Genomic DNA, 14,974 nt, shown 5'->3' with positions numbered 1-14,974 from the left:
GCATTACTAACATACATTAAGACAAAGTAGGAGAAAAAGCAGACAAGATTCTGACCATTAGCACTTGGAACCACATAGCAATTAACTAAAATAAAACTGTCCTGAGCCTATTTTGTAGACTCTTCAACAGAACGAGGCATATGACATTTATTAGGTTGGTGCAACAATAATTGTGATTTTTGCCATAATACTTTTAGATCTCTAATTTGGCAAGGGAAATGAGGTTTACAATATAGTGTATAAACATTAGGAGAGGGAGAAAAATAGAACAAAAGATGCTCCCTCCATGTTCTCAGAATGCTTTGCAACTGTAAAAAACATTCTTTCCGTCAAAGATATTCTCTCGTGTTTTGAAGGCTAGTGGCATTTCATGATTACTGGTCCTTCTTTTAATCTAAATAAATATTTTCAATTAACTTGTAATCTTTTTGACAAAAATGAAAAAATTGATATATTTTTATATGACATGAAGAAACATTTTCAGGCTAGTTTCAACTAATATAGAATTCCAGGGTCTTCTTCACTATTTCTAATGTTCTTGTCAACATATCTATTTTAGAACTCAAGGAGGAAGTATTGTTTTAGAATTTCTTTTTCAGAGAGAGTATTCTATGACTTTGAAATATTTAATATTTTATTCAAGCATTTATTTTTAACTTTGGACAATCACATTCCTGGAAATATAATCAAAAGCAAAAGTCAGTATTAATAATTCTTTTTTTCTTAGTATTTAACCTGAGAAACAGAACCAGTTACATTTCTGGGAAAGCATGGGCTGATATTATAGTACATCCAAGTGTCCCCTGACACCTTCCCAGGCAGTAAAAATTTAACAATTGACAGATTGGAAGTGCTTTGAAAACACTTCATCTACCTGAGCATAAATACTTCTTTATTCTTGTACATAAACTGGATGCCATTAACTTCAGTGGAAAAATTACATTACCATAGGACCAGTATAAAGTCAAGTAAATTAAGATGTTTTGACAAATGTAATATTAAGAAGTATATCTTATTAGGCATTTAATATGCACCCGGAAGTTTGCTAAGTATGCTAAGTGTGACAGACACTAAGATGACCATGCGCATCTTAGAGTTAAGGTGTAGCTTTGCAAGTAATGCTGTGGTAATGGGATTCTCTGAGGATGCAGGCAGTGGCAACCTGCTAGGAAGGCTAGAAGTTGGGAGGGGCACAGTTAGAGTAACATTCTGGCAATCAGAGCATTGTTATTACCAACACTACCGGGGATTCTGCATCTTCTCTGAAGCACTAAATACAAGTATAACTGCTTTTATTATTAGATGAAGAGGAGTCAGTAAGAAGAGACAGAGAACTCAAGTCTCAAAATGGTTCTGATTTAGGGTCTATATTAAGTCTCTGATTGGTCTGTGAATTGATGCAGAGCAAACTAAAAATGACAAGAGACCAACCATTGCAAAGTATCTTCCTTCAACATGTACCAAATAATCATGTTAGCTTTAAAGAGGGGAAGAATTCAGTGGAAAGAAATAGGAGGCCATTCTTAGCAAAACAATTTAGTCTATAAAGAAACGAAGCCATTGTGATCTTGTCGGAAAAATGAACTACATAAATCATTTTAAAATTAGAAATCTGCATATAGACCAGACTGACAACTATGCCTTGATAGGTGTTTCTAGCTCAGCACATGTCCCACCACTATGACAGAGATCCTCTATATACTTACTCTTGGCTATCAACAGGAGCGTGAGTTAACAAGCCAGTTGATATTAATTAGCATTATGGGGCTGGGAAAATGGGAAAGACTTTCCTGAAATGAGCTAAACAGAAACCTGAAGGGCCTGGAGGCTGGACGCGGTGGCTCACGCCTGTAATCCCAGCATTTTGGGAGGCCGAGGCGGGCAAATCACGAGGTCAGGAGATCAAGACCACCCTGGTTAATATGGTGAAATCCCCTCTCTACTAAAAATACAAAAATTAGCCGGGCATGGTGGCAGGCGCCTGTAGTCCCAGCTACTCGGGAGGCTGAGGCAGGAGAATCGCTTGAACCCAGGAGGCGGAGTTTGCAGTGAGTCGAGATTGCGCCACTGTACTCCAGCCTGGGCAACCGACAGAGTGAGACTCCGTCTAAGAAAAAAAAAAAAAAAGAAACCTGAAGGGTCTGTAATTCATCAGATCCTAGCTAAACACCTCCAAGAAGATTCATGTGCAATCATCCTAAATTTTACAGTAACTAATTATTCTTAAGGTTACCATTTCCAGTGCCCTTCCAGCTGAGAGAGTGAGATGGTCAGGAACAACTTTCTGTCTGTACTGGCTGGAAAACTATGACTCAGGAGGGTGAACTTTTCTCAGGTCACAATTTCACTACTTGCTAGTCACACTTAAGCTTAGAGATCAGGCACTAGGGTGAAATTAAATTCACTCATGCTGCCTTTCCAGCTGGTAATATCTTGCTCTGATCCTACCTAAATTACCCTGAACACAATTCCAGTTTATATCCTTGAATGAAAGAGCTCTAAGGATCTTCTTTTAAAGTGAATCCTCTATTCTGTGAGCACCTAGGCAGGGCACAGAGCAATAGGAACAAGGTCCCTTACAGTGCTGGCCTCTGAGGTGAAATCCAGTGATGCTTTCCTGCCTCTAAAACACGGGGGATAAGTGTGTATACCAGGTCAGATTTACTGAATGCAAGCAAGGTTGCCACAATAGGAAGTACGCGGTGGCAGGCAGATGGGTAGATAACGGTATCTATTTTCTCAGGGGCTACTGGATTGGGTAGTTAGAACTTGTTTCTTTTGTGACAAATTCTCCTTTCTATTTTTAGGCTTGCCCCCATGGCTTTCTGACATTTTAGCCAGCTCCTTCCCTTTCACCCACACACCCAATCACTACTTTGTCATCTCAGCAGGAGGGAAGGGACACTTTGATGAAGAGAACACAAACAGTTTACATATTTCGGGTATATACTATAATTTCTCCGATTTAGTCTGCCAGAAATTCAGTCTGTGCCGAAATGACACCCTTCCCCCAACCCATTCCATTCAGGACAACTGCAGAAGAATGTCAGGCTTTTCTGTCCTGTCATTCTCCGTGTCTTTCCTTCACATAATACAGGAGGAATGTAAATCCGAGTCAAAACTGAATGGGAGGTACAAAGGAATCTATATTTTTGTCGAAAATGAGACAGCCCTTCAGTACAGGGAGGCAAAGTGGCACAGAAACCAAGTTGCACACCAAACTTTGCCTGTGTAGATGATTTCCTATCTTTGATAGTTGCATGCAGAGGAATTTGTATGTTTTTCTCCTGGCCCTTCCCTGTGACACTCGATGCCCTCTAAAGATGGGGCCTGAACTTCCTATGTATCCTTTTCTCCTCCCATTGAACCAAATAGAACATGTAAGTGTTTGACAAATGATGAAAAATTACTGACAAATCATTTTGCTGTTCTGTAGATTGACTATATCAACAAAGAGAGAAATAAGGTAATTTCCAATCCATATACCAATTGAAATCTGTATATCCAGGCACCTCTTCAAACTTCTCTTTTCTGCGTGTCTTGGTAACCCTCATTTCCCTTTGCCAAGATTCCTCCTCTTTACAAATGTTCCTTTTCCTCCAGGTAATAATCAGGCAACAGACGCAATGCATCTCTACTTTTTATTCCTTACAACTCTTTAAATAGCCTATGCTTAGCAGAAGACCCCTGCCATTTAAAGCAATGTTTCTAGCATTCTTTACATACTGATAATTGCTTCTTATTGGAATGATGAATAATCAGTTCAATCAAACCTATATTCAATTTACCTCCCCAGTAAGACAGTCATTTAGGGGTAGGCTTCCCTCTTTCTTCCCTTTTCCTATTTAGAAAGTTTGTTTCTTTTAAGGTACATAGATGGTTTCCAGGTTCAATAGTAATCAAAAAAAAGAAGTCTGGGTCTCCTGCCTATGACTGGGCTGTCTTAGGGTCAAAGTACAGAATACAAACTAGACTTTTTGTTTCATAAGGGCAGGGGAAGTTGTGTCTTGCTCTGTCATCTGCTATGTCTGGCCCACAGTAGACACTCAACAATCATTTATTGGTTGAGTAAAGAAATGCGAGGAATAAAAAATGAAGTAGTAAATCAAAGCACTACAGAAATTAAGCTGAGGTTACCAGGCCAGTTTTAGGAACACGGAATCAGAATTTTTAGAAGAGGGAAGCACAGGATTGCAGGAGTTGCAGTTACAAGAAAACTACTTAAAACCCTTCGATAGATGGATGTTTGTGCTGAGACCATCTTTTGATTAGATTGCTTCCTGCACAAGAAATACTGAATAAGAAAACCTGTGTCTAGAAGTTTAATACTAACTGGAGCTCTGAGATATACTAGCAGTGGCTAGAATTTATTTCTGGCCTACTTTATGCCAGCACAGTTTGCAAACATTACCTTGATCATCGCAACAACCCTACAAGGTGGCCATTAGTTTTCTTTATTTTCAGATAGAGAAAGTGCAATCAGTAAAGTTAAATAGCCTAGCTAAGTCAGCTAGCTAAGTTTAGAATTTGGATTTCAAATCAGATTATAAGTCTCGGTTCTTTCCCCTAACCACAATGCATCACACCAAATAAGCAACATGCCATAAACACCTAGATTCGACATATTTGTGGGTTTTTATAATTTTTTAATTTAAAAAAATGTCATTTTGTTTTGTTTTAGAGACAGGGTCTCATTTTGTTGCTGAGGTGTGATGAAAGCCTACTGTAGCCTTGAACTCCTGGGCTCAAGCAATCCTCCTGTCTCAGCCTGTTGTATAGCCAAGACTATAGGTGCATGCCACCACTACCAGTTAATTTTGTTCTCTTTTATTGGTAGAGATGAAGGTTTTGCTGTGCTGCCCAGGCTGGTCCCAAACTCCTGGACTCAAGTGATCCTCCTGCCTTGGCCTCTGCAAGTGCTGGGATTATAGTTGTAAGCCACTGGGCCCAGCCTTTAAAAATTTATTAATTGTGGTAAAATACCTACAACATAAAATTTACCCTCACAATCCATAAGTGGACGCTTCAGTGTTAACCACATTCACATTGTTGTGTAACAGATCTCTAGAACTTTTTCATCTTGCAAAACTAAAACTCTATACCTATCAAATAACTATTTCCTCTACCCCTAGTCCCTGCCAACCACCATACTACTTTTTTTCCATGATTTTCACTACTCTAGATGTCTCCCATAAGTGGAATCATACAGTATTTGTCCTTTTGTGACTGGCATATTTCACTCAGCATAATGTCCTCAAGGTTCATCAATGCTGTATCATGCAACAAGATTTCCTTCTTTTTTAAGGGCTGAATAATATTCCATTGTATGTATATACCACATTTTAAAATTCATTCATCTGTCCATGAACATTTGGGCTGCTTTTACCTCTTGCCTATTGCTGTATGAATGTGGTTATGCAAATATTTTGAGATCCTGCTTTCAATTATTTTGGACATATACCCAGAAGTGAGATTGCTGGATCATATGGTAGCTCTATTTTTAATTTTTTTTGAGGAAGCTCCACACTGTTTTCCATAGCAGTCACATCATTTTACATTTCTACCAGCAGTGCACAAGGGTAGACAGATTTGTTTTTAAATAGAATAACTTGCAGTTTTAGTATCAAACTGACCAAATAGCTTAGCTTACAGTGTCTTGAAAATTAAATGCAACAAAAACTCTAGACCTTTTAAAGCCAGGTACCATTTAACTGTGAATTAAGTATTTACAAATATAGATGGATGGCCATCCCATTTTAAAAAGAATAAAAGTAGCAATCATTTTCCAAGAGACTATAACAAATAGAACAAAAAATAAAGCTCATGTTGTATCAGTGCGAAGGTATTAGGAAAAGTGTTCCTACTTCCTGAATATAAGTAGAAGCAGGTACATAAGTTGCACACTTACCCTGGTTTTGGCATCGATTTTAGCTCCTCGATCGAGCAGTAGTTTTACCATATTTGCATTTCCTCTTTTTGATGCAACATGTAAAGGAGTGATGTCATTCTGAGAAGAAGAGGAAAAAAAAGTACAGATTTGATATTTTTGGTTTCAACAAAATGTTCCCTTCTAAACTTTCCCCAACATATCCCCATTTTCCCCTCTTCTTTTCTAAACATCCTTTATGAACAGTGTGCTTCCTAACACTTCTGACAGGAATTTTCTTCAGAAGGCAACTTTAAAAAGGATGAATTGTAAGGGAATCTGTGAGGCAGGGTCCAAGTTAATTTATTTCAGTCACTTGAGGTGACTGATGGTTTTTTTTTTTTTTTTGCTCAAAAAGCCTGCATTTTTAAGTCAATGTATTTTTCTATAAATGTGAGTGATACATACTGGCTAGTGAGTGGTTGACTAACAGGCTAATTAAGTCAGTACAGACTGAATTTAAAGGAGTGTCATATGACTTGGAGCCTTTCCCAGGTTCCGTTGGGAGCATCAGGTTGTCAAGGAGAGACAATAGGAACTCAAACTGGAAAATCTGTTACTTCTATACATAGTCACGTGACTTCCCATGTCCGTGGTGCTTAAATGTGTTTACAGGCATTTGCTAGCAGTCTCATGAAAACTGTAATTCTTATCTGACAAATATTTGAAGAATAGCCAGATTGTTAGGGTTATCTGAAATTCTAATTGTGTTCTCCTTGATTTCAGTGGAAGGCTACCATAGTTATTCTTCTCTCCAAGCATCTTACAGGCACTATGATTGTTTCCAGACTGTCAAGGAAACATATGCACACATTGAAAACAATTCCCTGATTTCTTGTTTTATTTTATTTTTTTTTCTTTTTAAGTGACAGAGTCTCGCTATGTTGCTTAGGCTGGTCTCAAATTCCTGAGCTCAAATGATCCTCTTGCCTCAGCTTCCCAGAGTAGCTGGAACTACAGGTGTGCACCCCCATGCGTGGCTTATTCTTGTGTAGCAGCAATATGAGTTTAAGTTCTGTTGTTCACAAAGAATCTATTACATCATAAATGAACTAGGCTCACAGGGATTATTGATTTATAAGTTGATAACAGAAACAATATAGTAACTATCAAGTATTGATCACTTCCTACATGTCAGGGACTGTGCTAAACTCTTTACTATCTCATTTAATTCTCACAATCCTCATAATATCGTATATAATCTGAATTGCAATCCCCATTTTACACATGCAGAAACAATTGGCAGAACCAGGATTCAACTCTTCAACACTTAAACTTTTGAATGCATGATTTTAAAAACCACAATAATGAAAAATTCCAACATACACAAAGTTTGGGCAAAAAACCATAATGAATTTCAAGTGCTCCTTACCCTGGTTCAGTAAACACCAACCTTTTGCCAATATTATTTCTTTTATGCTCCCTACGGTTTTTTTTTTTTTTTTTTTTCCTTTTTTATCCTGAAGGAGTTTAGGAAGAGGAGAAAGAAAAATCTTGGCATCATGTTATTTTACCCATAAATACTGCAATTTATCTCTAACAGATAAGGACATCTCAAAAAATTACAATACCATTATCATAACGAAGAAGGTAAAAATAATTCCTTTATGGCACTCAAGACCGCCTCCATGTTCAAAACCTCCCATTATCTCCAGCTATCTCCATGAGTCTGCTCAAGTTGGAAGGTCGACATATTGCACTAGGTTGAAAGTCCTTTAAGTCTTTCTTAATCTCCACAGCTCCTCTATCCCACCTTTTTCCCCGCTGCGTTCATTTATGTATTGAAGAAACTGGGTAATTTATTGTGTAGACTTTTCCACAGCCTGGATTTGACTGATTGAGTCTTCATGGGGAGTTAACATGTCCTTTTCTCCCTGTATTTTACATAAACTTTTCTAGTTAAACGCTTTTAATGGTTGTAGGGTTAGGGTTAGGTTTACAACCTTTCCACAGATGGAAAGGTTGCATGTTCTCTTTGCTCACTATTCTTAGATGCTAAAATATAAATCTTAAATGAAAGAAGAAAGAGACCTGAGGAAAACAAATTTCTCTTAGTAATGCTGGTGGAAAGGAAACAGACTAATATTGCTGTTCCCCAGGGTGTAGGTAAACTTTTTCTGCAAAGGGCCAGATGACAAATATATTCTGTTTTGCAGGCCATACAGTCTCTTGTATCTACTGAACTCTGCCATTGTGGCATAAAAGCAGCCACAGGCACATGCAATATGTAAAGAAATGGGAGCGGTTGTGTTCCTAAAACTTTACTTACGAAAACAGGCAGTGGGCTGGATTTGCCCTGTAGGCAGTGGTTTGCTGACCCCTGCTCTAGGCCTACCAGCTTGCAGCTGCACAGCTTTCAACTGTGTATAACAGGTTACAAAAGAGGAACTGAAACTATAGGCTGTGCCATTGTGCACTCTGTGGTCTTTTTTGGTGTGGAGGACTATCTGTTGTGAGTGAAAGCTGGCAGAAGGAAATAAATTTCATGACAACTTTGAGATCTGCTTGCTTTTCTCTGTTTTCTGAGTACAAGTGTGTGCTGCTCTAGTGACTCAAGCGGCACAGTGGATGAATTCTAGAGCTGAGACGGCAGGTGGAGGGTCAGATTGGGAATAAGGGAAACACCAACCAATAGGAGAGCTCACTGAGCCCCAAGTGGGACGTGACATGAAGCCCTCATCACTTCCCGGCGTGCGTAAGGGCTGGCATGCCATTTCCCTTTAAAACTATGACCTCACTGGTTGAGAAAGACTTACTTAAACTTTACACGAACAGGCTAAGTTTAGTGAGAGGAAGAAATCTATTTCTAATTTCACTCTATTCCATATTTACGCACTCTCTCATACTGTGGATGTGGAGATGACAAAAAGGTGTCTTGAGTTTCTAATTCTCACATTTTCTCCACCTCTCCGGCCCTTCCTAGAGAAATACTTTATATTCTACAGCACTTAAACAGTGTTGTAATTTCATTTTACCGTCACAACAATCCACTGAAATAGGATAAATATCATTAACCCCATGGGATAAAGAAAGTGGGGCACAGAACTGGTAATGTGCAGATTAAGAAACAGCTAATTAGAGGCAGAATCGGGATTAGAATTCGGGCTTCCAGACCCTCAGGCTGTGGTATTTTCAGGCAGGGTTCCGAAGACCTCTGTTTAAAAACCCTAGCTTCTCATCTCTGTCAAATGCAGCTGCCAATAAAATGCAAACACCTTTTATTCCTGAGTCACATCGTGGATGTGCCTGTGAAGTAGAAACAAATCAAAATGAAAGTGGTACCTCAGGGCCACACAATGGACTACTCGTATTTTGATTCCTCAGCTAACCAATAAAAATGCATTATGCCCTACTATGAGTAAGGCTGTGTGTTGCATTTCCACTGTCTAAGCAAGCAACAGAATTATGCAATCCCAACATATCAAAGAAACTCAGTGATGTTAGAGCTAGAAGGCCTGCCTAAGAGAATCCTCGTTTGCTGCTGGTGAAACGTAAATTTGTACATTCTTGCTAGAATGCAATTTGGCAGTTTATATAAAGAGCCTTCAAATCTGTAACCATACATTAGGACAGAGTTTGGCTGCTGTGGTGGAAAGGGCAGGAATGTGGAGAAAGATCCAGCCTTGAACCCAGGCACACACCCTAAAGACTGAGTCTGAGCCTACATGAAAGACCCCCGACCCCTAGCACCAGCCTAGCACAGAGTAACAAGCAAGAGTAGTCAACTGCTGAGGTAAGGCAGGAGTGTGGGGGGACCTCCTCTGTGCTGCAGGTGTGCAGAGAAAGCTCAGGGTGGAGCACTAACACTAAGCAAAATTCTCTGATGCCCCAGCCTCCACCCTAAGCAGAAGGCAAGATTCCACTAGAGGAATCTGAAGCCTGAAACAAAATGTAAACTCAGCTCAACTCCTGCCTAAACAGGCTCCACCTCTCACATTTGCAGCACAGAAAAAAAGTATGAGTATGCTCAGTTCCAGGCCAAAATATTATTTAACTCAATCTCTCCCCTTCTACACACAATATCCAGTGTTCTATCTAGTAGGAACAACATGCATGAAAAGATAGGGAACTGCAGCAAAGGCATGGGATTTTTAGCAAAGAGTCAAATGGAAAAATTGCAGTATCGGAGTGAATTCCTTTTTTGGGCTCCTCAGTAGACTTCACACAGTTGAGGCAAGATCCATTGAACTCAAAGATATGTCAATTTAAGTTATTTAAAATAAAAACATGAAGGAGAAAAAGGAGTGGAAAAGAAAGTACAGAGCCTCCAAGAATTGTGGGATGATACAAAACAGCTAATGAGAGCTGTATAAGAAGAGACAGAATGGTACAGAAGACAAATTTGAAGAGGTAATGAATGGTCAAGAATTTTCTTGGAGTAATGAAAGGCAGAAAAATACAAACCCAGGAAGCTCAGGAGATACCAAGCAAGATAAACAATAAACAAACTGACCAACTAGACACAACAGTCAAATTGCCAAAAATGAAATATAAAGGGAAAATCTTGATGGTGGCCCGAGGAGAAAAGACACACCTCACACAGAGAACAAAGATAACAAGTAGAATGGACTCCTCATGAGAAATTATGCAATCCAGAAAAAAAGAAGTGACATCTTTAAATACTGACTGTCGAATAAGAATTCTACACCAAATGAAAATACCTTTAAAAAATTCAAGGAGTAATAAAGACTTTTTAAGATAAACAAAAGCTAAGAGAATTCATCATCAGCAGACCTAGAATACATAAAATGTTCAAAGTTCTTCAGACAGTAGGAATATGATAGTAAACAGAAACTTAGACCTGCACCAAGAAATGAAGGGCTCTGGAAATGGCAAAAAATGAAGGCAAATAAAAGAGACAACGGATGGTCCAAAGTAAAGACAAAAACAATGAATCATGGGGTTTCTAATATATGCAAAAGTAACTTGTATGACCACAATCACACATAGATGAAAAGGAGGAATTGGAACTATACTGTTGTCAGGCTCATACCATATTTGAAGGTATACTGTGATAATTTAATGACATGGAAAACATGGATATATTATTAAAGATATCAAACTATGACAAATAAGAGCAATTATTATACATAAATATATATGCATTCTAAAATACACTGACCCAAATATATATATGTGTGTGTGAATACATATACATATATATATATATATATATATATATATATATGTTTTTTTTCTTTTTTTTTTTTTTTTTTTTGAGATGGAGTTTCGCTCTTGCTGCCCAGGCTGGAGTGCAATGGTCATGATCTCAGCTCACCACAACCTCTGCCTCCCGCGTTCAAGCAATTCTCCTGCCTCAGCCTCCCTAGTAGCTGGAATTACAGGCATTTGCCACCACACCCAGCTAATTTTGTATTTTTAGTAGAGATAAGGTTTCTCCATGTTGGTCAGGCTGGTCTCAAACTCCCGACCTCAGGTGATCCACCCACCTTGGCCTCCCAAAGTGCTGGGATTATAGGGGTGAACCACCAAACCCGGCCAATTTTTTTTTTTTGAGACAGGGTCTTGCTCTGTTGCCCAGGCTGGAGTGCAGTGGCGTGATCTCGGCTCATTGCAACCTCTGTCTCCCAGGTTCAAGTGATTCTGCCACCTCAGCCTCCCAAGTAGCTGGGATTACAGGTGCCTGCCACCATGCCCAAATGATATTTGTATTTTTAGTAGAGACGAGGTTTCATCATGTTGGCCAGGCTGGTCTTGAACTTCCGACCTCAAGTGATTGTCCACCTTGGCTTTTCAACATGCTGGGATTACAGGCATGAGCCACCACGCCTGGTGAGATATTAATCCAAATGTTAACAATTTCTTTCAGTAATGAGATTATAGATGACTTTTTGCTTCTTCATGCTTTTCTAAAAAATTTCTACCATGTACATTTGTACAGTAGAAAAATGGCTGTACTTTAATATTGCCTAATTTGCAGCCCACTACCACCATCTGTTTCAACTCTCATGCCTTACATTCTATAATCTGAATGCCCCAGAGAGGTTTAACTTAGCCATTAACTTCTCTAATATGTAAACTTTGAAGGAACCTGGTAAACCTGAGGATATCCTGCACCTAAAAATATGACTAATTTTTAATGGCTAGAGTTAAAGATCTATTTGCACTTTGTGAGAAGAAGCATGAATTAACATTTGGATAAAAACAAATTCAACCTGGAGTTTTGAATTTGACCTGATTTAGTGCAAACAAAAAAGTAAATACTATTGTAATTTTGTATATATTAGTTTCTTAATAGAATGTTTGTGCTTGTACCAAATAAATTTTTTCTTGTTCATTCAAAATGTTATAGAATACATTAGCATTTGGGAAGTTTCTGAAAGACCTCCGAGTTCATTCAGTCTAATCTCCTATATTACAGGTAAGGAAGAAACCAGGGAGCAGACTAAGTGATTTACATGGAGTTACAGAACCTGGTGCTTGGCCAAGACCCCAGGTTTCCCAACTCCCAGGTACTACCCCTTCCATTTCACTAAACTCTTTGGGCTTATTTATAAACCACTATTTTCATCACCAGCACAATAGCATCTTATTTAACTTAACTTTTCCATCAAATGATTCAAGGTGATACTTATTCACTCTAAAAAACTTAAGTATACATATGATTAACCAACAGCTTTTTTTTTTCTCTAGTATTTACTTCTCCTTAATCCTTTTTGAAAAATGGTGGACAAAGACAAAAAGGGGATCACATATATACACAGATACATTTTATGAACAACTAAGGGAATCGGCTATACATACATTTATATAAAGCATTAATGAGACCTGGGTAAATATTCAGAAATTTGACTGAGCAAAATTACAGTACATAGCAAGTTTACTTCTCTCAAATTTCTAGGCCAATAAATTAATTAAGTGCCTAAGAAAACAACATGGATCACTGCTATATCCTCTAATGTGTGGATTTTTGTTCTTACGTATAATACCATCTCTAGCCCTTTTTTCTTTTGTAGTTTATTCACTTTCTTCTATGCGGATGTCCTTCCATCTTGATTTTCAGATAAGGTTTTTTGTCTGTAACCTATACTCCTTGAAACCCCCTACCACTGAAGTTAGGGGATAAAATTCCAATTTAGAATAGGTTTTGCCTTCTACTTTTAGGAAAAAGAGAAGCAAATCACCCAGAACAAACGAAGATCGCTTAGGATTTGTAAAAATCCAATATATTCCTTTACAAGTTCATCATACTGCTCTACAGTAATGTATGTGTACTGTATGTTACATTAGCTCATCTATTTTAGAATAACTCTTAAAAGATCATCTAACTCCAAAAATAAAGATGACTTTTTACAGGACTTCCTAAACTATAAAACTGGCTTAGAAATGTACCAAAAAATTTTAATAATGAATTGGGTGGGGAGAGAAATTCTATCCTGGTTATAAATTTATTTCAGTCCCGTCCTTAGCATATGTCTAGTGGGAAGACATTTCATTGGGAATGAGAAGACAAGGCCCCACTCTCACCCTTCCACATCCACTTTCATGACAGCCAATACTGAGAATGTGCCTTATCCTTAATGAACTTATTTCCTCATCTGTGCAGTGGGCACAATGCCTCCACTGCCTCCATCACAGGGGTGTCAAGAGGAGACATGAGATAATTTGTGTTAAAAGAAGGAAATTCACAGGTATTTCACATCTTTTGTTTCACTTAATATACACAAAAACCCTACAAAGAAGTACTATCGAATGTTTTTCTTTATTTTACAGATGAGGAAATCTTTAAAAATCTGAAAAATTTGATTTTTTGAAGACTCTAAAAATCAAAATACCTTGCCAAAGGTCACAAAGCTGCCATCAGTTGTCTGATCCAAAGTTCATATTTTTTTCGCTAGACCAGGTCATGCCGTCACCATACTTCGTAGCATACTAACATTTACTAATGTCTTACTATTAAAGCATTTCTGGAGCACCTAAGAGTATGCTAAGAGAGGAAGGTTGCATTGTGGCAGAGCAGGACAGTGGTTAAGAGCTAGATTCCTTAGGTTCAAATTCCAGGCCTGCCCCATACTAGCTAATTAACCTTAGGTATGTTTACTTAAATTCTCTGTATCACAGATTTCTTATCTGTAAAATTAGACTAATAATAGTACTTACTCATATCATAGTTGCTATGGTTTGAATATGCCCCCCCTAATTTTATATGTTAGAAACTTAATCCCCAAATTCATATGTTGATGGAATTTGTAGGTAGGGTCCTTGGCAGGGATTAATGATTAGATAAGATCATCAGGGTACAGACTCCACAATGGGACTGGTGGCTTTACAAGAAGAGGAGAAAGACCTGAGCTGGACATGCATACTCTTGTTCTCACCATATGATGTCCTCCACCATCTTAACAAGACCCTCACTAGATGCAGCCCCTCCGCCTTGGACTTCCCAGCCTCCTCTTTATAAGAAAAAACTTATAAAGAAGTTTTTTCTTTATAAATTACTCAGTCTGTGGTATTCTGTTATAGCAACAAAAAATGGACTAAGACAATAGACTGTGATGAGGATAAATGAGTTAATAAGTGTAGAGTCTTAAGAATGGTGCTTGGCATTTAGTAAACACTATAACTATTAGGTGTTATATTATTTTTATTACTTATTATACAGACATTTAGAAATGTATGAAATGACTGCATCTCACAAAGATATTATAAAATAATTTGGGTGGAAAGACACAGCGATCTAAAGTAAGCCTTGAACTATAAGGTACTAAATCAGCTGGATCTTACGAGGGATGCAAAAGGTCTTAGAGGAGAATCAGCTCAGAACAGGCTGTGTCTGTGAGCTATGCTGGGGTCAGGAGCAGCTGAGAGGAATGGGAAGCTCAGGCCAAGCTAGAGCTGATTTAAAATGATAGACATATGTGGTTTATAACATGATATATGTGATAGAATATGAGAGAAATATATGGGTACTATTGATGTCAGGGACCTGGAAAAACAACTGCCTTTGCTGGGAAATGGTGGAATTGCTTGCTTATTTCTTCTTTCTCAGTGTTTCTGAAAAACCCACCCAAATTCATTTCATGAAAT

General features: G+C 38.2%; 1 protein-coding gene across 1 annotated transcript in view; it reads right to left on the bottom strand.

The window, feature by feature from the left end:
* Positions 1–14,974, bottom strand: part of ANK3 (ankyrin 3) — a 361,275-nt gene that overhangs the window by 201,910 nt on the left and 144,391 nt on the right. The window contains 1 exon segment of the mRNA XM_050803013.1: positions 5,909–6,007. Coding sequence (XP_050658970.1) covers positions 5,909–6,007 — 99 coding nt within the window.

The sequence above is a fragment of the Macaca thibetana genome, chromosome 9 (assembly GCF_024542745.1).
Source record: "Macaca thibetana thibetana isolate TM-01 chromosome 9, ASM2454274v1, whole genome shotgun sequence".
NCBI classification, from domain to species: domain Eukaryota; kingdom Metazoa; phylum Chordata; class Mammalia; order Primates; family Cercopithecidae; genus Macaca; species Macaca thibetana.
The sequence above is the reverse complement of the archived record's forward strand: the minus strand, read 5'-3'. Positions and strand labels throughout refer to the sequence as shown.